Below are 24,085 nucleotides of genomic sequence, written 5' to 3' on the forward strand. Positions count from 1 at the left end.
TTTTGTTCGTACAGAACTTCTCTTCCCAGACGGAAACGGGGGGCGCCTGGCGGGCGTTTTGTCTTGGGCGCTACGCAAGACGTCTGGCAGATTTTCCCCCCGACTGGCCCAAGATTTTCGCCAGAATTCTGGCGAATATGCAACAAACCGGTCGTGCACGATTGAGGCGAACGAACCGTTTCAACCGATTTAATCGGTTATGCGTTTTGACAGATGGGTTTTGCCAGACACACGCCAGATTTTGCGCCAGATTTTCGCACGACTGCGGGCAATAGAGCAGCACAAATCTGGCAAAAATCGGACGTATTTCGTGGATTGATTTTCTTCTTTTTATACTGTTTTTCTTGCTGTTTTCTTTAATAAACAAGTTTCTACAAAATGAAATAAATTTAGATACTCTCAGCGTAACAATTAAAGTTTATTAATGTAAAAATATCACGTAAAAATAGGGTTAATGAATAAGCAGCTGACTTCAAATAGCGCACCGTCTTTGGCTTTGCTTTTTCCGGCGGATTCAGTAACCACAACCGAAAGTGGTCAACCGTCTCCGGCAAAGTCTCAAGTATGTCAATCCCGGCTGTGCGGACCGTCCTCCTTCTCGCCCTTCCGGCAGGTTCAGCAGCAGCCCGAGCGGTCGTCCGTCGCCATTGGACTCTCCAGCTATTCTAGAACTCGTCCAACGTCCTGGATGTTCCTCCTCCTCACCTCTTCCGGCAGGTTCAGCTTTTCGAGGGGGCCAAGGAGATAATCTTGGAATCGGATTTAGAATCTGTGCAAAAGGAACGGAAAGGAAACTTTTAGCTCAATAACTTTAAAATTACGCATCATACTCACAGGTTCTTGAACTTGGCCACGGTCCCGGCTGTGTTGACCGTCCTCCTATTCGCCTCTTCCGGCAGGTTCATCAGCAGCCCGAGGTGGTCGTCCTTCGCCGATGGACTCTCCAGCTGTTCTTGAACTCGTCCAACGTCCCGGATGTTCGGACCGTCGTCCTCCCCACCTCTTCCGGCAGGTTCAACAGCAGCCCGAGGTGGTCGTCCGTCTCCGATGGACTCTCCAGCTGTTCTTGAACTCGTCCAACGTCCCGGATGTTCGGACCGCCGTCCTCCCCACCTCTTCCGGCAGGTTCAGTTTTTCGAGGGGGCCAAGGAGTTGTTCTTGGAATCTGTGAAAAAGGAACGGAAAGGAAACTTTTAGCTCAATAACTTTGAAATTACGCATCATACTCACAGGTTCTTGAACTTGGCCACGGTCCCGGCTGTGTTGACCGTCCTCCTCCTCGCCTCTTCCGGCAGGTTCATCAGCAGCCCGAGGTGGTCGTCCGTCGCCGATGGACTCTCCAGCTGTTCTTGAACTCGTCCAACGTCCCGGATGTTCGGACCGCCGTCCTCCCCACCTCTTCCGGCAGGTTCAACAGCAGCTCGATGTGGTCGTCCGTCTCCGATGGACTCTCCAGCTGTTCTTGAACTCGTCCAACGTCCCGGATGTTCGGACCGTCGTCCTCCTCACCTCTTCCGGCAGGTTCAACAGCAGCCCGAGGTGGTCGTCCGTCGCCGATGGACTCTCCAGCTGTTCTTGAACTCGTCCAACGTCCCGGATGTTCGGACCGTCGTCCTCCCCACCTCTTCCGGCAGGTTCAACAGCAGCCCGAGGTGGTCGTCCGTCGCCGATGGACACTCCAGCTGTTCTTGAACTCGTCCAACGTCCCGGATGTTTGGACCGTCCTCCTCGCCTTTTCCGGCAGGTTCAGTTTTTCGAGGGGGCCAAGGAGATGTTCTTGGAATCTGTGAAAAAGGAACGGAAAGGAAACTTTTAGCTCAATAACTTTGAAATTACGCATCATACTCACAGGTTCTTGAACTTGGCCACGGTCCCGGCTGTGTTGACCGTCCTCCTATTCGCCTCTTCCGGCAGGTTCATCAGCAGCCCGAGGTGGTCGTCCGTCGCCGATGGACTCTCCAGCTGTTCTTGAACTCGTCCAACGTCCCGGATGTTCGGACTGTCGTCCTTCTCACCTCTTCCGGCAGGTTCAACAGCAGCCCGAGGTGGTCGTCCGTCTCCGATGGACTCTCCAGCTGTTCTTGAACTCGTCCAACGTCCCGGATGTTCGGACCGTCGTCCTCCTCACCTCTTCCGGCAGGTTCTACAGCAGCCCGAGGTGGTCGTCCGTCGCCGATGGACTCTCCAGCTGTTCTTGAACTCGTCCAACGTCACGGCTGTGTTGACCGTCCTCCTCTTCGCCTCTTCTGGCAGGTTCAACAGCAGCCCGAGGTGGTCGTCCGTCTCCGATGGACTCTCCAGCAGCTCTTGAACTCGTCCAACGTCCCGGCTGTGTCGACCGTCGTCCTCCTCACTTCTTCCGGCAGGTTCAACAGCAGCCCAAGGTGGTCGTCCGTCGCCAAAATTATAGACATTTTAAAATTTTTTAAAATTTTGGAAATTTAAAAAAAATTAAAATTTTTAGAAATTTCGATTTTTTTTGAATTTTTAAAAATTTTCGACATTTTAGAAATTTTAAAAATTTTAGAAATTTTAAAAATTTTAGACATTTTAGAAATTTTAGAAATTTTAAAAATTTTAGAAATTTTAAAAATTTTAGACATTTTAGATAATTTTGGAAATCATAGAAATTTTTGAAATTTCAAAAAAAATGAGATATTAGAAAATTAAGCAATTTTTGATTTTTTTTAAATTTTTAATTTTTTTGAAATTTTGAGTTTTTTTAATGTTAACAATTTTAGAATTTTTTAAAATCTTTGAAATTTTCAAATTTCAGAAATTTTTGAACTTTCAGATTTTTTTGAATTGTTAGCAATTAAAGAAATTTTAATTTTTTATTTTTTGGAAATTATAGAAATTTTAGAAAATTTAGAAATTTGAGCACCTTGAGAAATTTTAGAAATTTTAAACATTTTGGGAATTTTAGTAATCTTAGAAAATTTTGAAATTTTAGAAATTAAAAAAAATATTTTTGTTTGAAATTTTTAGAAATTTTAGCATTTTTTGTAATTTAAAAAAAAATTGAAATTTTTAAATTTTTTTAAATTTTTAATTTTTTAATGTTAATAATTTATGAAATTTTAGAAATTTTAAAATTTTTAGAAATTTTAGAAAATTAATTTTTTTAGAAATTTTAGAAATTATAGAAATTTTAGAAGTTTCCGAAATTTTAGAAATTTCCGAAATTTTAGAAATTTTATAAATTTTATGAATTTTATAAATTTTATAAATTTTATAAATTTCATAAATTTTATAAATTTTATAAATTTTATAAATTTTATAAATTTTATAAATTTTATAAATTTTATAAATTTTATAAATTTTATAAATTTTATAAATTTTATAAATTTCATAAATTTTATAAATTTTATAAATTTTATAAATTTTGGAAATTTTATAAATTTTATAAATTTTAGAAAATTTAGAAAATTTTAGAAATTTTAGAAATTCAAAAAAATATTTTTTTTTAATTTTTAGAAATTTTAGCAATTATAGCATTTTTTGAAATTTTAAAATTTTTTGAAATAATTAATTTTTTAATGTTAACAATTTATGAAATTTTTGAAATTTTGAAATTTTATCAATTTTTGAATTTTTAGAAATTTTAGAATTTCTAGTAATTTTAGAAATTTTAAACATTTTGGAAATTTTAGAAACTTTAAAATTTTTAGAAATTTTAGAAATTTAAGATTTTTTAGAAATTTTAGAAATTATAGAAATTATAGAAATTTTAGAAATCTTAGAAATTTTAGAAATTTTAGAAATTTTAGCAATTTAAGAAATTTTAGAAATTTTAGCAATTTAAGAAATTTTAGGAATTTTAGAAATTTTAGAAATTTTAGAAATTTTAGAAATTTTAGAAATTTTAGAAATTTTAGAAATCTTATAAATTTTATAAATTTTATAAATATTATAAATTTTATAAATTTTATAAATTTTATAAATTTTATAAATTTTATAAATTTTATAAATTTTATAAATTTTATAAATTTTATAAATTTTATAAATTTTATAAATTTTATAAATTTTATAAATTTTATAAATTTTATAAATTTTATAAATTTTATAAATTTGATAAATTTTATAAATTTTATAAATTTTATAAATTTTATAAATTTTATAAATTTTATAAATTTTATAAATTTTATAAATTTTGTAATTTTATAAATTTTATAAATTTTATAAATTCTATAAATTTTATAAATTTTGTAATTTTATAAATTTTATAAATTTTATAAATTCTATAAATTTTATAAATTTTATAAATTTAAGAAATTTTTATAAATTTATAAATTTTATAAATTTTATAAATTTAAGAAATTTTAAAATTTTTTAGATATTTTAAAATTTTTAGAAAATTTTGAAATTTCAGAAATTTTAGAAATTAAAAAAATAATATTTTTTTAAATTAAGAAATTTTAGCAATATAAGCAATTTTTAAAGTTTTTGAATTTTTTTGAAATTTTTAAATTTTTTGAAATTTATATTTTTTTTAATGTTAACAATTTCTAAAATTTTTCAAATCTTGAAAATTTTCAAATTTTAGAAATTTTTGAATTCAGAATTTTTTTTGAATTTCTTGTAATTTTAGAAATTTAGACATTTTAGAAATTTTAGAGACTTAAAATTTTTTAAAAATTTAAGAAACTTTAGAAATTTTAGAAATTGTATAAATTTTAAAAATACTAGAAATTTTATAAATTTTAGAAATTTTATAAAATTTCTAAAATTTATAAAATTTTATAAATTTTAGAAAATTTAGAAATATTAGAAATTTTAGAAATTTTAGAAATTTCAAAAATTTTAGAAATTTTAGAAATTTTAGAAATTTTAGAAATTTTAGAAATCTTAAAAATTTTAGAAATTTTCAAATTTTAGAAATTTTAGAAAATTTAGATTTTTTTTAGAAATCTAAAATTTTTTAAATTTTTTAAGAATTTAAAACTTTAATAATTTCTAAAATTTCAACAATTTCTAAAATTCAGAAATCAAACATTAAAAAAAATCAAAGATTTTAAAAAAATTAACAACGTCTAAAATTTGAAAAAAAATCAAAGTATCAAAAATTTCATAAAATTAAAAAGTATCATAGATTTTCGAAATTTTGAAAAATTTATCAAATTTCTAAAATTTCTAAAATTTTTAAAATTTATAAAAAATTTGAAATTTTTAACTTATTTCTAACATATCAAAAATCTAACATTTCTAGCATTCCTAAAATTTCTTAAAATTTTAAAATTTCTTAAAATTTTAAAATTTCTAAAATTTTAAAATTTCTTAAATTTTATAAAATTTAAAACTTCAATAATTTCTAAAATTTCAATAATTTATAATTTTCTAGAGATATCAAAAAAATTTAAAATGTCTAAAATTTAAAAAAAAATCGAAATATCAAAAATTTCATAAAATTGAAAAATATCATAGACTTAAAAATTTTAAAAATTTCAAAAATTTATCAAATTTCTAAGATTTCTCAAATTTTTAAAATTTATAAAAAATTTTACATTTCAAACCAATTTCTAACATATCAAAAATCTTTAAATTTCAAAGACTTTAAAAAAATTAATATTTTAAGATTAAAAATTTTCAAAAATTTCCAATTTTTTTAAAAATATTTTTTTTAAATTTTTAAAAATTAAAAATTTCTAACATTTCAAAAATTTAAACAATTATTTTTCAAAGTTTATGTCGCTCATCCCCCCTCTCCCCCTTTAATATTGGCTCAAAAATTCAAGGGGCAGAAACAATATCTTTTCAAAAAACTTCAAAATGTCAATGAAATTACACGTGCAATCAACTGACAACTATTTACAAAGTAGTTCCCTGCGTTAATAATCACTTTGAGCATATTAATTGAAACTCTTGAAACATATTTTTTTTAGAAAATTCCCAAAATTTCAAAAAATTAAAAAAAATCAAAAATTGAGCCAATATTGAATGGAGAGTGGGGGAATGGGCGACATAGACTTTGAATTTTTTTATTTTTTTTAAATATTTAATCTTAAAAATATTTAAAAAAAATAAAGTCTTCAAAATTTTTAAGATTTTTGATATGTTAGAAATGTAAATTTTTTTAGAAATTTTAAAAATTTGAGAAATGTTAGAAATTTTAAAATTTTTAAAAAAATTTGAATTTTTTAAAATAATTTGAATTTTTTAATTTGAAAATTTAAAAAAAATATATATTCTTAATTTTTTTAAAATTTAAGAGATTTTTGAAATTTAATAATTTTTGAATTATAGAAATGATTGAAATTTCAAAATTTTTAGAAATGTTAAAAATCTTAGAAATGTCAGAAATGCTAGAAATGTGTTTATTACCGCAGGGAAATGCTTTGTAAATAGTTTTCAGTTAATTGCACGTGTAAATTCATTGAAATTTTGAAGTTTTTTGAAAAATATTGATTTTGCCCCTTGAATTTTTGAGCCTATATTGAAGGTAGGCGACATAAACTTTGAAAATTTTTGGATTTTTTTTTTAATTGTTGAAATTTTTGGAAAGTTTTGAAATTTTTCTGAAGTTTTTTAAAATTTTTGGAAATGTTAAAAATGTTTGAAATTTTAGAAATTTTTGAGACTTTTGAAATTTTAGAAATTTTTAAAAACTTTAAAAATTTTTGAAATTTTTGAATTTTTAAAATTTTCAGAAGTTTTTATTTCTTTTAATGTTTACAATTTTGAATTTTAGAAACTATTGAAATTTTAGAAAAATATTGTTTTTGCCCCTAGAATTTTTGAGCCTATATTGGAGGTGGGCGACATAAACTTTGAATAATTTTAAAAAATTTTTAAGCTTTTGAAAATTTTGGAATGTTTTGGAAAGTTTTGAATTTTTTCTGAAGTTTTTTTTAAATTTTTTGGAAATTTAGAAAAAAAAAATGAAATGTTAAAATTATTTTTAAAAAATTCGAAAGCTTTGAAATTTCAGACTTTTTTTTATTGCAATCCATGCTTGTATGGTTGAAATGTCCCCCAAACGATCACCCCCAAAGGAACCGGCCATCCCGAGTTGTGGCCATTTTCCCGAGCCATTGGCCGAGCGACCAATTTGCATTTTCCGTATCATAATCCATGCCCGTATGGTTCTTCAAATGTCCCCCAAAGGAACCGGCCATGCCGGGTTGTGTCCATTTTCCTTAAGCGACCAATTTGCATTTTCCGTATCACAATTCATGCTCGTATGGTTCTTAAAATGTCCTCCAAAAGATCACTTCCAAGGGAACCGGCCATCCCGGGTTGTGGCCATTTTCCCCGAGCGGCCAATTAACATTTTTCGTATCACAATCCATGTTCGTATGATTCTTTAAAGGACCCCAAAACGATCACCCCCAAGGGAACCGGCCATGCCGGGTTGTGGCCACTTTTGGCGGAATTTCAACTTTTAAAGTGAATAAAAAAAAACTTACCTTTTTCCCCGCACGAGACCACCAAAATAATCGCGAGAGTTCACTCCTAGACACTTCACCACTTCACTAGAAACACATAAACGGACACTCCGAACATGGAACACGGACACGGCAACGGTAGCGGCACTCGGAACAAGCAACACAAAAAAACGCGGAACGAGCACGACGTGCACGCGGTTTTTCTCAAGCAGCTAAAATTTTGACAATGACCGATTTTGACAGATGCCAGAACGCATTAGTGTGTGTGAGGCGAATTTTCGCCGAAGAGAAAACCGCAAAAAACGGCAAAAACACACCCAGGTCCCAAACCAACCAAGGACACGAACCCAACATAAATAAATAGTGTCTTGAATTACCCCCGACAAACGTCCGCCGCCGCCAGACGCAAGATGTTCTGCCGTGTGGGAATTGTAGATGCAGCAGACTTCTCAATAATAATTGTAAAATCGAGCATAATAAATATTTAATAAATATCTGGAGTTTTTTTTTGAAAAGGTCCAATAAACCAAATTTTCAGTTTTCGCTTTTTAGGTGTTTTATAATACCCCTGACTCAAGGCGGTTTCAAAAACACCCAAAAAACAAAAACTGGAAATTTGGTTTATTGGACCTTTTAAAAAAAACTCCAGATATTATTGTGTTGTTTAGCTTTGCTGCAAAATTCTATACGGCTTAGGACCCGTAGGACTCTATATCTGAAGCAACATTTGAAGGGGGCGGTACGACATTGCTCTTACGGCCTTTCTTCCCATTTAAACGCGTGTAATCAAAGGCCGTAAGAGCAATGTCGTACCGCCCCCTTCAAATGTTGCTTCAGTTATAGAGTCCTAAGGGTCCTAAGCCGTATAGAATTTTGCAGCAAAGCCAAACGACACAATGTCATGTCGCCACTTACGAACAAGTAGCGTAAACCAATGATTTTTTGGAAAAAATGTGTTTTTACCTTCAAAATTAACATTTTTATAAAATTGATGTCCGATTCGGATAAAATGGTTTATTTCATTAATTTACACGGGAAACTCAATTTCTAGTGTTCCAACATGTTTTTTATGTACACGAAATTGGGTCCTAAAATTTAGCCTAAATTTGTGATATTATTGTTCAAAATGATACAACTTATTTCTCTGACCTAGTCTCAAACTAAAAATTTAATAAAAAAAATCCATTTTAAATTCTTTACGGTCGTTCAAAGGGTCATTATACTTTGAACGACCGTAAAGAATTTAAAATGGTTTTTTTTATTAAATTTTTAAAAATTAGCCTCACGGCCCTTCTTGACAGAAAAGGTCTTATTTGACAGCTCGTTCCAAGGGGACCATAGTTGATCCATCGAATAAATGTTGTCTTGTCAGTATTTTTTGCATTTCAATGAAAAAAGTGATCAGAAATGGCTTTTAATCATGTTTTTACCGTTGTACAAAAAAAATGTCATAGGACTTTAGTACCCAATTGACGGCCATTATTTTAGAAAAAATCGATTTTGTTAATCAACCCAGCAAAAAGGCATACGATTTTTGGCAAGTAACCTCACTAGTGGCGCCGCCTACATTTGAAGTTTCACGCTGCAAAACTAAAATGGTTAAACCGATTTCGGTAGATCGTGGTAGATTTTTCTTGTCAAAAAACCACATTGAACGCACAAAAAAGTGTGGCAGAAAAGTATCCATCGCGATCTACCGCAATCAATTTTTGACATTTCAACGCCAACGAATTGTTTCAAGAGCTGTGGATCTGATCTGACTTCTGATTTTGCACCAATATATGAGGCCAATATTTGAGTCCATATATGGTACCCAGCCAAGGCAAAAAAAATCAAACCATCCACATTAACGACCCCCGGGTCTTTTGTGGTCTCTATTGCAAGTTTCTGCTTGAACCTAAGAGTCCGAAGGCTTGAATGGGGAGAGCACCCAAACCTCTTTCTACTCCAAGGAACCTTCCACCCCAGTGTTTGAACTGACGACCTTCGGATTGCGAGTCCAACCACCGCCAGCGATTCCACCAGAGTAGGCTTGGTGTGGTGTGTTGTTTGTACTTATGGCATGGAGACGACTCCTACACCTGGAATGACTTAACGGCCTATCAACCAAGGCCGGGACCGACATTTTACTTCCTCATCCGATGGAAGGTTGCAGCAGATGGGAATCGAACCAAGAATCGTCCGCTTACAAAGCGGACAGCGTAACCATTCGGCCACGCACTGCCACGCCAGCCAAGGCGTACTACGCGAATATTATGTGTGTATGATATTGACGCTTCCAAAATTTTCATAATCATCATTTTCGCTGAAAATGTTACTTTTTTCGTTTCTCTTTGTTTCGTTGTTCGTGTCTGTTTTTTTTTTTTTTTATTTATTTAACTAACTGGCCTCCGTTTACATAGTTTGGCCAAGCTTCAATTTTTCAGAATAAAATTAATAACATTTTTATTTATATTTTTACTAGAATAACGTAGACCCACGTCAAACGGTCGGTTTCCTAAGTCGTCTCTTCGGAGTTGGCTTTTGCTGTACGATCTGTTGTTCTTCTTCTTGACCATTTCCATCGCGATGTTCGTTCCCAGTATCGGGTGTCGTTTTGTCGTCGTCGTCGATGCACGTTCTTTTTTGCTGTGGCGGTTTTTTATCTTCCTCCAACAATTGCCTTTTCGATTTGCCTTTCTTCAAAACAGTAGTGAATCCGTCATTGCCATTGTCCCCATTGTGTGGGGTAATGACTTGGGATTCAACTACTGGTGGATTGGCTGGGGGCAAAACAATCGGGGCAGCTGGAGTAGTTTTCGCGGGTTGATTTGCTGGTTTGGGTTGATTCTGCTTCGTTTTCTTCGCTGCTTCAGAGCAGCTCTTCGATACGTGGCGCTTCATCCCACAACGTCTACACGTGGCGATTTGCCCAGTATATGTGGCCAATGACGGCAGATTGCAGACAGTTACGTAGGATGGGACGGGTTTGGTAAGTTTCATTTTCAGCGCGCGTACACCATTGGGAACGCCGGTGAAAAAATTCTTCCAAACCTCGTCCCTAATTGTCAGCACTTCACCGTACTCACGCATAGCTTCTGCGATCTTGCTGTTCGGCAGGTCCAGCGGGAGATCGTCGATCCGAACGTCGATGGTGTTGTCATCGACGTAGACCGGGATTTTCGTTGATGCGTACTTCAGGTGGTTCTCCGTTGCTATCCTTGAGGCGGCGGTTGCGTCCGCCACACGCACACTAGGGTGGTCCAAATCTGGACTTTTTTGGGGCTACCTCCTGAAATCAAAGATTGGCCCATCACTAGGCTAAATTCCAAATTTGAGCTCATTCTGACCACGGGAACCCCTCCCTCCAATCGCTTAAAGTTTGTATGGGAAAAATCGTCAAAATGTATGGAGAAAAGCAACTGTTTTACTTTTTTACCTGTGGAAGGCGCCATAGTTATCCGATCCTTACCATTTCTCAAATGTAGAACCTTCATTATATTTATAACAACTTTCCCGAAGACACCATATTTTTAGGATTTTTTCCCGCGAAGTTATTAGCACCCAAAACTGACCATTTTTGCGCGGCAAGCTGTAAGGGGCTACCTAACAACGATGTTTATTTCCAATTCGTACACGCACGTGCTCTCTCTCAGGTTCAAACTCTCTCACGAGTTTGTTTGCCTGCCTGGCTGCCTGCCTGCTTACCAACAAGCGCGCGCTGTTTCTCTGCTTGGACTTTTGTCGTCGTCGTCGTTTTCGTTTGCTATCTGCTGCGCTGTGTTCCTGGCATGTTTATTATAATTTTCAAATAAAATAGCAGGTTTGTTTTGAGATATATTTAGCATATAAATTCTTAGGTTATGTCAAAATTGAAAAAAGTGCACTAAAAAAAATAATTTGAATAAAAAACTCAGGCCTTGGCTTAGCCTCGTTTAAAAAATTGAAGCAAATGAACAGGATTTGTTCGTTTTTCCAAGCATTACAAGCAGTTGTTCGTATATGCTCATTAGAGAGAATGATTCAATTATTTTTAAAAAATCTTCAGGTAATACAAATTTTGTTTTTTTTTTTACTCTAAATATCATCCGACCAACTGCTTGTCCATTCGAAGGCGATTTGATTACAGATTTCAAACTAGCTAGCTCAACAATCTCTATTTTTGAGGCTTTTCTTATAGACATCGTTGCACTTTTTGGATGTTTCGGAATCGTAAACTTCTAATAATCGTCAAAGGCAAAATATACCGCAATTTGTTGTTAGGATGTTTTTTTTTTATATTTTCGGCAGATTAAAATATTTTGTATGGAATGAAAAATAATCGTGATCATAGGGCTACGAAAAAACTTCAAATGTTTTCTTTTTAAGCTTGTTTGATAGTATAAAAAAGTGAAAAAAAACAGTTCCCAAAATCGATTAATTGTCTAAGTGTATTGTTCTTCATGAAATCTATACTTGACTAAGTTAAAAAAAAGTCTTATATTTTTTCTAGAAGAGTTAAAATCGCAGTCTTGAGTTTGGTATGATACCAAAACTAGAAATAAATTTCAATTACATAACATAACAGATGACAATTCATGGAGGAACAAATGTATCGAAATTTGTATTCTCTCACACACGCTCTGATAATATGATATCTATTGTTAATCACATATTACATTTAATTTTATATCTCGAAATAAATATCGAAATATATCTTGAAAATTATAATAAACATGCCAAGAACGCAGCGCAGCGGATTGCCGTTCAAGAGCCAAACGACATGCGACACCTAGTGTTGAGTAGCAGAACAGAACGAAGAATGTCGATTGAAATTTCCGCCCTTTGAGGTTATGTATGCGAATTCTGTTTTGTTAAATTCCAGCGTTCAAAACAACTTTTGAGCAAAAATTCGAGCTGATACTTTGTTAACTTTTGATGCTCTATCATTTTAAACCATATTATTTTTTCAAAATTATTTTATTTCAAATATTTTTTTTTATTGCGTTAATTTATAGAGGGCAAAGAGTTAACAATCGTACTACTTGAATTTTTTCTCAAAAGTTGCTCTATGAGCTGTAAATTCAATTTTAAGTTTGCATTCCTATGTAACCGAACAACAAAAATCTGAATCGTCATTCTTCGATGCTTTGCGCCATCTGTCGGAATTTTTGAGCTTTTGATCGCGAATAGCAAACGAAAACGACGACGACGACAAAAGTCCAAGCAGAGAAACAGCGCGCGCTTGTTGGTAAGCAAGCAGGCAGGCAAGCAAACTCGTGAGAGAGTTTGAACCTGAGAGAGAGCACGTGCGTGTACGAATTGGAAATAAACATCGTTGTTAGGTAGCCCCTTACAGCTGGCCGCGCAAAAATGGTCAGTTTTGGGCGCTAATAACTTCGCGGGAAAAAATCCTAAAAATATGGTGTCTTCGGGAAAGTTGTTATAAATATAATGAAGGTTCTACATTTGAGAAATGGCAAGGATCGGATAACTATGGCGCCTTCCACAGGTAAAAAAGTAAAACAGTTGCTTTTCTCCATACATTTTGACGATTTTTCCCATACAAACTTTAAGCGATTGGAGGGAGGGGTTCCCGTGGTCAGAATGAGCTCAAATTTGGAATTTAGCCTAGTGATGGGCCAATCTTTGATTTCAGGGGGTAGCCCCAAAAAAGTCCAGATTTGGACCACCCTAACGCACACGCACAGACATTTGTTCAGAATTTGATTCTGAGTCGATAGGTATACGTGAAGGTGGGTCGAATAAAGAAGCTCATTTTTCGAGTGATTTTATAGCCTTTCCTCATTGAGGTGAGGAAGGCAAAACACTTTCGTTATTACTGCAATTTGTGTGAGGTATGAAAAATCGTCGTGCATTTTTTTTTGGTGAGGTATGAAAAATCGTCCGATTTCATAAACCTTTGACCGGTACTGTAAATGCACAGACTTTCCCACAAACTCTACCCTGGCATCCTTGCACGATATGTCAAACTGTCAAGCATCAGACCTGGCAGCAGCTGTCAAAGCCAGGGAGGAAAAAGAATTTTCAATCATGAAGATGGCTGACGGTTCTACGATCCTCAGAAGAAACAGACCCGGAACCAAAGCTAAGGTGAGTACCGTTCGACCCCCGGAACCAGTTCCCGTGCAAGCCCAGGCTCCCCCGATTCCGCCGAGGTGCCACAAGTGATGGATTTCGCACGGACGGGGTGGAAATTTTCCAACTCTGGTTGCGTGTGTGAAAGTGGCGACGACGATGACAATCGATTCGGTTCCCCACCCCTCCGGGCTAGTTCATCTGTTTTGGGGGGGTGGAACTTGTTTGTTGTATTGATGGTTTTATCTGATTTTTGCAGGACTTTTCCAACTGGCCCGATGAACCGTTCGAGGAGATGGACAGCACGCTTGCGGTGCAGCAGTACATTCAGCAGATGATCAAGAAGGACCCCTCCGGCGTGGAGCAGATTCTGACGATGCCCGACGGGCAGGACGAGGGTGTCTGGAAATACGAACATCTCAGGTATTTGCGTTGATGCTTTGGAAAGGGGAGAACTGTTCTTGAATAGCTAAGAATTTGTTTTATTTTTTCAGACAATTCTGCATGGAATTGAACGGCCTGGCGGTCCGGCTGCAGACGCAGTGCTTTCCGGCCACCTGCACCCAGATGACCGCCACCGAGCAGTGGATCTTCCTGTGCGCCGCTCACAAGACGCCAAAGGAGTGTCCGGCCATCGATTACACGCGCCACACCCTGGACGGGGCCGCGTGCCTTCTCAATAGCAATAAATACTTTCCTAGCAGGTACCTTCTCAAATGATTTTTAAAGGTCGTAATATCTGCTACATCAATCCGCTTTTCTTCCAGGGTATCAATCAAGGAATCGTCGGTGTCGAAGCTGGGCTCGGTTTGCCGGCGCGTGTACCGGATCTTTTCGCACGCGTACTACCACCACCGGCGAATATTCAACGAGTTCGAGGAGGAGACGTACCTCTGTCTGCGCTTCACCCACTTTGTCACCAAATATTCGCTCATGTCCAAGGAGAACCTGATCGTGCCGATCCCCGAGTGCGAGCTGACCCCCGGCGAGAGTGAAGCTTAAGGCCCCCGGGTAAGATTTCACGACGCAAACGGACGTATTTGTTGCATTAACGACACCCTATCACAAACACACTCAAACCTCTTACTATTGGTCCTCCTCTGTTCCTTTCCACGGTGAGACAGCTGCTTTCTTTGGCGTGTTTTTGATCCTATTTTTAAAACCTTTCCTATATTTAAAAACAAATGACGAACGCAAAACGCAAAGTTGTAATCAAAGGTAAAAACCTCTCACTAGAAAGCACTCGAATAGAGAGAGAGACGCGAGTTGGACAGTTAATGGACAAACACATAATGGAAACAGCATTCAGCATATGAAAGAAAAATAAAATTAAAAACAAACGCGAAAGATGGTAAATCGCGTGTAAAATTTAAAATAAAAAAGTATTTAACGATTGAGCAAGTAATTATAAACTATACTTATACTGAATACAAGTAAAAACAAAACAGAAAGAGAGATTCGGAAGGCAAGCAACAATAACTATGGTTTAAGAATGCAATGAGACAGAAAAAGTAGAAAGAAAACAAACTCGTACGCTATAATCGTCCATCCGTCTTTGATCCTGTTTCACCTGTTGAGAGAACCCGGAACAAGCGCGCGAACCTTCGGCGCGCGCGAGTTACCTCTTCAGGGTTGTCTATTTTTTACACATTGAACAAAAAAACTGAACCATCTTCACACACATGACAAACTAAAAAAAAATGGGTAATGAAACTATGCAAGCATTACGGAAATTAAAGAGAGAAGAAAACAACAAAAAATCCATCGTTCATAGGGTGGCGCGCGTGGCGGGCAACCAAAACGTATAAAATATGTGTCAGTTTTTTTACGCTACTCGAAGTTAGAATATGTAACGAAACAAAACAGCATCAACAAAATTCACCCCACAAGCAAGAAGTAAAAGAAAAAATAGAGGTTCCACAAACAACTCACTCACACACACACACACTTCATAAACTAGCAAATGGTGTTTAGTGAAACAACAGAAGAAAAAAGAAAGTTGAAAATAACCCAACCAAAAAAAAAAACAAATAAAATAATTAAAACAAGTCGAAAGAGCATCTCAGCGCAGAAAAAAAAAGTGTTACAGTAATCACTTGAGAAATGTTTACACCTGAAAGGAAATGGAGATTATGTAATCTAGAAGTAAAATGGGGGAAAAATTCAAATAAAAAATCATTAGTAATATTATAATATAAATACGACGTGGTTGCTGATTTCAGTTTGTTTGGCAATAAATTTAAACTTATATCACAATCCTTTCATACACACTTTGCTTCTACTGAATCAGATTCTGTTTGAATGGTTGAAATAAATATCACTCTGAATTGACTAAGCCATCGCTATATTGAGATCAAAATGATAATTCCTAAATCTTATTCCGATTCTTTGAAATCGTTAAAAAAAATCGTAAGGTATTTAAAAAATCAGCATGACAAAAAACTTTAAAACAAATGAATTTGAATGCCCCAAATTTAAATTTTGTTTTTTTTTTTCAAACCTTAGTAAATTGTAAAAATAAAAGCCTAAAAAAACTAAACATAACATAATTTGGGATGAAAAACTTATTGGATACAAAATAAAATAATATTTCAATTCAGAAATTAAAGTTTACAATTCTTGAGCCAATGTCTAAGATCTGAAAATATTTTTCAATTACACATAAAATACATTTTAAATCACCCTTTGACCCAACTGTAAAGTGATTTGGAGTTTTATAAAATGAAAGTCTAGTCAAAACTTTTTTATTGACAGTCTATGCATTTTTTTATTTATTTTTTATTTTTTTTGGTCATTTAAAAATTATGATTTATCTATATTTTGCTACCGATAATGCGACATAAATATTTTGTTCAAAACTATGTCTCATTGCAACATTTTCGCAAGTTAATTGTGATTAAAAATAGTAATTTCGTAAAAAAATAATAAAACGTTTTTGAAAATTGGATATAAATTGTTCAAATTGGACTAAAGTAGAAAACTTTAATGATAAAAAAGGTAAATACCCATTGACCCATGACACCCATTTTATTCTTGGCTCAGCCTAAAACGCACTTAGAAACCTCCCAGAGAGAGAGAGAGAGAGAGAGAGAGAGAGAGAGAGAGAGAGAGAGAGAGAGAGAGAGAGAGAGATTTATCATCATAAGTTGCACTTTGTTTGAAAATCAGATCGTTTGGTACGGTATGTCCCCTGTAGATTCTGTGGAATGTGATCCGTTCTCCGAATCCTCTCTGCGGTAAACACAACGCAGTAGGGCTGGCCGCTTGAAATTTTGCAGAACATTTCGACGCCAACATTTCAAAAAGCATCTGTACAAACCGTGCGTTTTCAAAAAAAACGTATTTGAATGTTGAGCATCATTTTTCAATTCCCATTTTAATATAATAGTACACTCAAAAAACCTTTCACCACATAGTTGCATGAAATTTCCGGTAGCAGCCAATTTTTGGCCTCAAACATCATATCACATGAGTCATGCAACTATCACAATGCATTCACGTCAATCCTACTTGCTTCCAACGCAGCCTACACTAACACAACTAAATTTTACGTGAAATTCTTGCCTGAAAAATTGGAGGCGTGGCTTGCATGTCAGCTGATTTTGGTTTGCATGAAATTCATGCCACATTTACAAGCAAAGTGGTATGGAAAATATCCACATACCATTTCATGCAACATTGTGGTGAAAAGTGACGACGACGACCAGAGATGGAAAGCTGCATGATTTTCCTGTCTGAAATTTTTGAGCCAGCCTGCAAGTCTGAGGACAATCAGTCTGCTGGTGATTCTCAACAGCTGAACATGGTATCAGCTTTTCGTTTGTCTCGGTGGATTATCGACACCGGAAAAATCTGCGTTCTTTTTCCATTTCTGGGGTTAGATTTATGCGAGCAACTGTAAGTATTTTTCTCATCATTTTAGCCAATTTTTGAGATAATTTATTATGTTCTTATTGTCTAGGCCATGGAACCAGAAATTTCAGGGCAATCACATGAAGCCGGAGGTGAGCAAGGTTTAACATCGTCAAAGGAGCAAAACAGGCTGCGAAGAAGGCGCTGGCCGCGAACGGAAGAAGGAAAAGCAGCCAATCTGTCCCACAAGCCGCAAGTGGAGAGTCGGAAACGAAGACCAGTCGCGTGTGTGAAAAAAACTTGGTGATATTGGACAATTTAATGCAAAGAAAATATTATGTATATTGTGCCAAGAGTGTTTGATGTGTTGTGACGTAATTAACAATGTGTAATGTGTGTTAGTATCAGTGAAAATAGTCAAATTTTGAAAATAAAATGTGAAAATAACAAGCCCTTTTTGACATAGGACTATGTCTCTACTTACTATATTGGGGGGCCAGTTCAGAAATTCGATCCAAAGCGTCACATTTAAGCGTTAAAAAAGGGGACATTTTGAACGCTTATATCTTTTTTCCCTGTGAATCAATACGGACGGTTGGACCACCAATCGAAAGAGGAAGTCTTCAGCTATTGTTTAACTACATAGATAGTCTGACTAAACATAGTTAAAGCACTTAAAACATGCAATCAAAATGAGTAATTTTTCAGTACAAATCGGACAGATGACCAATCAGAGCGAGCGTATGCATTCGAGACCGCGCCCCTTTTGTGCCGTTCTCCGGCTGTGCCGCTATTTAAGCAGAAAATTTCGCAAAAGCAAGTCACTTTGGAACGAGCACTCGAACTGTGCACGTCGGGCAGGCGCGGAGCAGCAGCAGCAGCAGCGGCCAATAGAAGAAAAGGACCAGCAACCAGAAGGAAGAACCACCAGCAGCAGAAGGAGGAAATTCGAGCGAAGCGGACCGCGTTGAAGCCACTATGATGCGGCGGTTCTCATGAAAAATTTCGAATTGGTGGTGGAAAAAACCTGGAGTGGCCGGTACCCTCGAAGTAGGTTCCCCCGGGGCCTGGGGGAACTTTTACAGAACCATACGAGTTGTGGCAATATGGGTATCAAAACTCATGCTTTTTGATACTGAACATAATAATGGCCATTTCGACAGTAGTGGCCACAACCTGGAGTGGCCGGTGCCCTCAAAGAAGGTTCCCCCGGGGCTTGGGGGACATTTACAGAAACATACGAGTTGTGGCAATATGGGTATCAAAATTCATGCTTTTGATACTGAACATAATAATGGCCATTTCGACAGTAGTGGCCACAACCTGGAGTGGCCGGTACCCTCAAAGAAGTTTCCCCCGGGGCCTGGGGGGACATTTACAGAACCATACGAGTTGTGGCAATATGGGTATCAAAATTCATGATTTTTGATACTGAACATAATAATGGCCATTTCGACAGTAGTGGCCACAACCTGGAGTGGCCGGTGCCCTCAAAGATGGTTCCCTCGGGGCCCGGGGGGACATTTACAGAACCATACGAGTTGTGGCAATATGGGTATCAAAATTCATCCTTTTTGATACAGAACATAATAATGGCCATTTCGAAAGTAGTGGCCACAACCTGGAGTGGCCGGTGCCCTCAAAGAAGGTTCCCCCGGGGCTTGGGGGGGACATTTACAGAAACATACGAGTTGTGGCAATATGGGTATCAAAATTCATGGTTTTTGATACTGAACATAATAATGGCCATTTCGACAGTAGTGGCCACAACCTGGAGTGGCCGGTGCCCTCAAAGAAGGTTCCCTCGGGGCCCGGGGGGACATTTACAGAAACATACGAGTTGTGGCAATATTGGTATCAAAATTCATGCTTTTTGAAACAGAACATAATAATGGCCATTTCGACATTTCGACAGTAGTGGCCACAACCTGGAGTGGCCGGTGCCCTCAAAGAAGGTTCCCCCGGGGCCTGGGGGGACATTTACAGAACCATACGAGTTGTGGCAATATGGGTATCAAAATTCATGATTTTTGATACTGAACATAATAATGGCCATTTCGACAGTAGTGGCCACAACCTGGAGTGGCCGGTGCCCTCAAAGATGGTTCCCTCGGGGCCCGGGGGGACATTTACAGAACCATACGAGTTGTGGCAATATGGGTATCAAAATTCATCCTTTTTGATACAGAACATAATAATGGCCATTTCGAAAGTAGTGGCCACAACCTGGAGTGGCCGGTGCCCTCAAAGAAGGTTCACTCGAGGCCTGGGGGGACATTTACAGAACCATACGAGTTGTGGCAATATGGGTATCAAAATTCATGATTTTTTGATACTGAACATGATTATGGCCATTTCGACAGTGGTGGCCACAACCTGGAGTGGCTGCTGCCCTCAACGAAGGTTCCCCCGGGGCCTGGGAGGACATTTACAGAACGAGTTGTTGCAATATGGGTATCAAAATGCATGATTTTTGACACTGTTCATGAAAATTGACATTCCGAGAGTAGTGGCCACAACCTGGAGTGGCCGGTGATCTCAAAGCAGGTTCCCCCGGGGCCGCGAGGGTCTTTTACAGAACCATACGAGTTGTGGCAATATGGGTATCAAAATTCATGGTTTTTGATACTGAACATGAAAATTGACATTTCGACAGTAGTGGCCACAACCTGGAGTTGCTGGTGCCCTCATGGAAGGTTCACCTTGGGAGAACATTTATGACAATTTTGCCGACAAATCTATGAAACAAAATAAAATAATCTTATTCCAGATTTCACTAGCAATCCAACAACACATTCAAATTGTTTGGTCCTATGTCTTTCGGTTATGTCTCTGACATACCATCTTGAACTTTTTTTAATTCTTCATAAATCCCTGACAAAAAAAAAGAAAAAGAAACCCTCTCCCCAGCGCCCCGTACTTTCAAGTCCACTAGAAAATCATGAGATGGTATAACATTCCCAGAAGTTAGAACCTGCGTGAATTTGTTGCAACTTTGGCGTGAAATTCTTGTGATGTGGCATATGGTTGTATTGGTTCGCTTGGAAATTGATGGAGCTTAGCCACCTGAGTTTCACGTAGATTTGACATGAAAATACAGATGGAAAAAAATCACCTATATTTTCATGCAACACTGTGGTGAACAATATTTTGAGTGTAAAAAAAGATGTTATAATGATAACAAACGATGAAAAACGTTGTTTTTATTGATACTTCGACGGTAACATTTCAAAAGGCATCATGTACATTTTGACACTTTCTGGGTTATTGTATATTCTGAAAGTACTTCTAATAAGCTACCTCTCCACCAAAAATGAGCAAAAGTTACTTCAGTAAAGTCTGTTTAATCCGAGGTTTAATCATGTTTTTAAATAAAGTAACATAAACAAAATCTCTGCCATCAGCAGTCCCTGTTTATATAGCCCTGTCAACCTGTCAAACAAAAGGCTTCATAAACCTCGTGACAAAAAAAAGCAACATGAAAAAAGCGCCATGTACATTCGGCGAAGAAAACCGAATCATAACAAAGCGCCCCCCTCACTGACAGCAGGGTGATATCGACGTTGGTGATTTCAAAAGAAGTTATGTTTGTTTTTCTCAAATAAAATTACGGAAGTATTGTTTTATTGAATATGGATGATCAAGTATCAACAAAAGCAACGTTTTTCATCGTTCGTTATCATTAGAACATCTTATTTTGCTTTTTGGTAATTGAAAATGGATGCTCAACATTCAAATGCGTTTTTCTCAAAACGCATGGTTTGTACATGATGCTTTTTGAAATGTTGGCATCGACTTGATAATCCATTTTCAATAAAACATTATTTCCGTCCTTATATTCAAGAAAAACAAACATAACTTCTTTTGAAATCATCAACGTCTATATCACCCTGCTGTCATTGGAGGAAGCGCTTTGTTATGATTCGTTTTTCTTCGCCGAATGTACATGGCACTTTTTGCAAGTGGAGGGGATGTTTTGTTATGACTCGTTTTTTAGTCGGCAAGCGTACATGGCGCCTTTTTCATGATGCTTTTTTTTCGTCGCAAGGTTCATGTAGTCTTTTATTTGACATAACAGGGCTATATAAACAGGCACTGCAGATTTCAGAGATTTTGTTTATGTTACTTTATTTAAAATCATTATTAAACAGACTTTACTGAAGTAACTTTTGCTGATTTTTGGTGGAGAGGTAGCTTATTAGGAGTACTTTCAGAATATGCAATAACCCAGAAAGTGTCAAAATGTACATGATGCCTTTTGTAATGTTGCCGTCGAGTTGATCCATCGAAAATATGTTGTCTTGTCATCTTTTTTTTGCATTAAAATAAATAAAAGTGATCAGAAATGGTTTTTAAACATGTTTTCAATCGTTGTATATCAACATTTTCATAGGGCTTTAATATTTACCCTATTGCAGCGAAATTGTAACTTCAAATTGATTCTTCTAGATTTTACTCATTCTTGGAGTAAAACTACCGAGAGCCTCTACTGTAACTTTTAAACGCATCATTAATGGACGCTCCCTCATCGCGAAGAAAACATGTGCGGGCAGCTGTCAAAACAGTAAACAAGTTGTGCGGTCTCCGTCGTCTCGTTGCGGCGCTTTCGGTTATGTAAAAAAGTAAAAATTGCATTTTTCGCGTTGAAAAATGCTGAGCATTGGTGAACTAATTACCAAAGTGCAGTGCCTGCGACTGGCCCGCAATGTGGCCCCACTCGCAGCGCGATGGACCACCGTGTTGTCCTCGAGAACGACCACGAGCGAATCGACTGCCGTCGCCGCCTCCGCGGAACAGCAGAAGAAGGTCGTGAAAACGAGTAAAGCCATGAAGTCTTATCTGGAGCGGGCCAAGGCCCACGACGAGTTTATGCGCATCCAGAACACGGAGTTTAAGCTTGGCAAGCGCCACTTGGCCAACATGATGGGTGAAGATCCGGAAACGTTCTCCCAGGACGACATTGACCGGGCGATCCAGTATCTGTTTCCTTCTGGGTTGTACGACAAGCGGGCGCGCCCCATGATGAAGCCCCCAGAGGAGGTGATCCCGCAGCGGAAGGCGGCCGAGTTCGATGAGACGGGACGGCCGTTCCACAGCATGTTCTACACCAGCAGGCCAAACTACAGCAAGCTTTTGTATGACGTCGTTGAAAACATCAACAACCTGAACGGATTCGAGGACCGGATGATGAGGAAGCAGTTGAAGCCGGACGAGAGCCAAAAGCTGGAAGCGTCTGGGTCGGAATGGATTCACAAGGATGCGTTGGAGAAGATTCTCCTTGAGGACCTCACCGACACGGAGTACGACAACTTTGTCCTGGCGATGGAACGTTTGCTTCAGCATCCGTACTCGTACCGGGAACAGGAGTTTATCAACCGCTATCGGAAGCCCCTTCTGGCCAAAACCGATGCCGACCAGTTGCCGCAGCCTCAGTTTGACGCCGACGGACGTGCCTTCGTCACCGTGTACGAGTGTCTACGCAAGACGGCCCGAGCGGACGTGACCGTGACCGTACCCGGCACCGGCAAGATCACCATCAACGGCCAGGACATCACCTACTTCGAGGCAATTCAATCGCGCGAGCAGGTGCTCTTCCCGCTGGTCTTCGCCGACATGGTCAACAAGGTGGACATTGTGGCGAACGTCGAGGGGGGAGGTTTTGCCGGCCAGGCCGGTGCCATCCGCTGGGGCATCGCGATGGGACTGCGCAGCTTTGTGGACGCGGACACGATCGATCGGATGCGGATTGCGGGTCTGCTGCAGCGGGACTACCGTCGGCGGGAGCGCAAGAAGCCGGGCCAGGCCGGAGCCCGCCGGAAGTACACCTGGAAGAAGCGATAGAAAGTTGCGTTGGAAGGCATTTTGCTAGCGAGTAATGAAAATAAAGATTATAATTCCAAATTGTGCTGGCTTTTTGTTGTTTTTTTTTTTTTTTCGTGGAAAAACAGTTGAGGAAATCTATCAATTTGTTTCTAGGATTTCAGTTCGCATGGGAATGAGCTTCATTTGAATTTTGAATTCTAGGAATTTCTTAATTCCTACAATCTAAAGTGGCGATTATTGCACTCGATAGTAATTCCTCGACTCACGATCGAGATTTTTCAATAGTCATATTTAGATCTACCGTCGTCAAATCTTTATCTATCATCGACACGACTTAAGCCAATTGCCATTAAGAAACTCGATCGTGAATCCAGAAATTACGAACGAAATTTTAAAAAGCTGTTTGAAAAAAATAAATTTAAACATTTCCAATATTTTTAAAAAAAAACTTTAAAAGTTCAAGAGTTTTGATCAAAAAACCATAAATTTCGATTATTTCCCTTATTTTAAGCCATTCTTTTTTGTTAAATAAAGATATAAAACTTCTAAAAATCTAAATACAGTAAATTTGAAAAAAAAAATCGACAACTAAAAAAATATATTAAAACTAAAAAAAATTATTTAAAAATAATATGTTTAAATTTAATTTCCAAATTCTAAAGTCTCAGAGAGTGCATAATTGGCAAAGGGAGCGCGTAGTCGTAAAAAAATATTCGGAGTGAAAAGTGTTTTTTTTTTGTGTGTGCCTTTTGTTTCGCATTTTTTGTCGTGAATTGTGCGCTGTGAGAAGAAGATTACCCTCTGAAAATGCAGCGTCATCAGTGCATAATTGGCAAGGGAGCGCGTGGTCGTAAAAAAAATTCGGAGTGAAAAGTGTTTTTTTTTTGTGTGTGCCTTTTGTTTCGCATTTTTGTCGTGAATTGTGATATAGTTTTCGGTAAAAACGATCCGAGTTCGTTAGGTTTATC

At 37.1% G+C, this 24,085-nt stretch overlaps 3 protein-coding genes and 2 long non-coding RNA genes across 5 annotated transcripts in view; 4 read left to right on the forward strand and 1 right to left on the reverse strand.

Moving 5' to 3' along the window:
• The window catches only part of LOC6042805, a 73,381-nt gene extending 59,579 nt beyond the window's left edge, over nucleotides 1-13,802 (forward strand). Inside the window, exons 5-6 of the mRNA XM_038262767.1 lie at nucleotides 13,291-13,457; nucleotides 13,702-13,802. Of these exons, the coding sequence (XP_038118695.1) occupies nucleotides 13,291-13,411 (121 nt within the window). The 3' untranslated portion in view covers nucleotides 13,412-13,457; nucleotides 13,702-13,802. The remainder of the gene's footprint in view (nucleotides 1-13,290; nucleotides 13,458-13,701) is intronic.
• On the reverse strand, nucleotides 488-7,567 carry LOC119769617. Its single transcript, XR_005278451.1, has 5 exons — nucleotides 7,407-7,567; nucleotides 1,850-2,246; nucleotides 1,397-1,784; nucleotides 835-1,113; nucleotides 488-769 (listed from the first exon to the last, which is right to left on the reverse strand). It is a non-coding gene; the product is annotated as an uncharacterized LOC119769617 (long non-coding RNA).
• Nucleotides 13,398-15,658, forward strand: LOC6042810 (MOB kinase activator-like 4). The gene is made up of 4 exons (XM_001870773.2): nucleotides 13,398-13,457; nucleotides 13,702-13,865; nucleotides 13,937-14,146; nucleotides 14,210-15,658. Exons 1-4 carry the CDS (start codon nucleotides 13,398-13,400, stop codon nucleotides 14,442-14,444), a joined length of 669 nt encoding a protein of 222 aa, XP_001870808.1. The 3' UTR covers nucleotides 14,445-15,658.
• Nucleotides 15,659-17,113: 1,455 nt separating this feature from the next.
• On the forward strand, nucleotides 17,114-17,755 carry LOC119768772. Its single transcript, XR_005278218.1, has 2 exons — nucleotides 17,114-17,339; nucleotides 17,404-17,755. It is a non-coding gene; the product is annotated as an uncharacterized LOC119768772 (long non-coding RNA).
• Nucleotides 17,756-21,845: 4,090 nt separating this feature from the next.
• LOC6042811 (28S ribosomal protein S9, mitochondrial) lies at nucleotides 21,846-23,198 on the forward strand. The gene has a single exon (XM_001870774.2). The coding sequence runs from the start codon at nucleotides 21,945-21,947 to the stop codon at nucleotides 23,133-23,135; it is 1,191 nt and encodes a 396-aa protein (XP_001870809.1). The 5' UTR covers nucleotides 21,846-21,944; the 3' UTR covers nucleotides 23,136-23,198.
• Nucleotides 23,199-24,085: the final 887 nt, after the last annotated feature.

Source organism: Culex quinquefasciatus, chromosome 3 (assembly GCF_015732765.1).
Source record: "Culex quinquefasciatus strain JHB chromosome 3, VPISU_Cqui_1.0_pri_paternal, whole genome shotgun sequence".
NCBI classification, from domain to species: domain Eukaryota; kingdom Metazoa; phylum Arthropoda; class Insecta; order Diptera; family Culicidae; genus Culex; species Culex quinquefasciatus.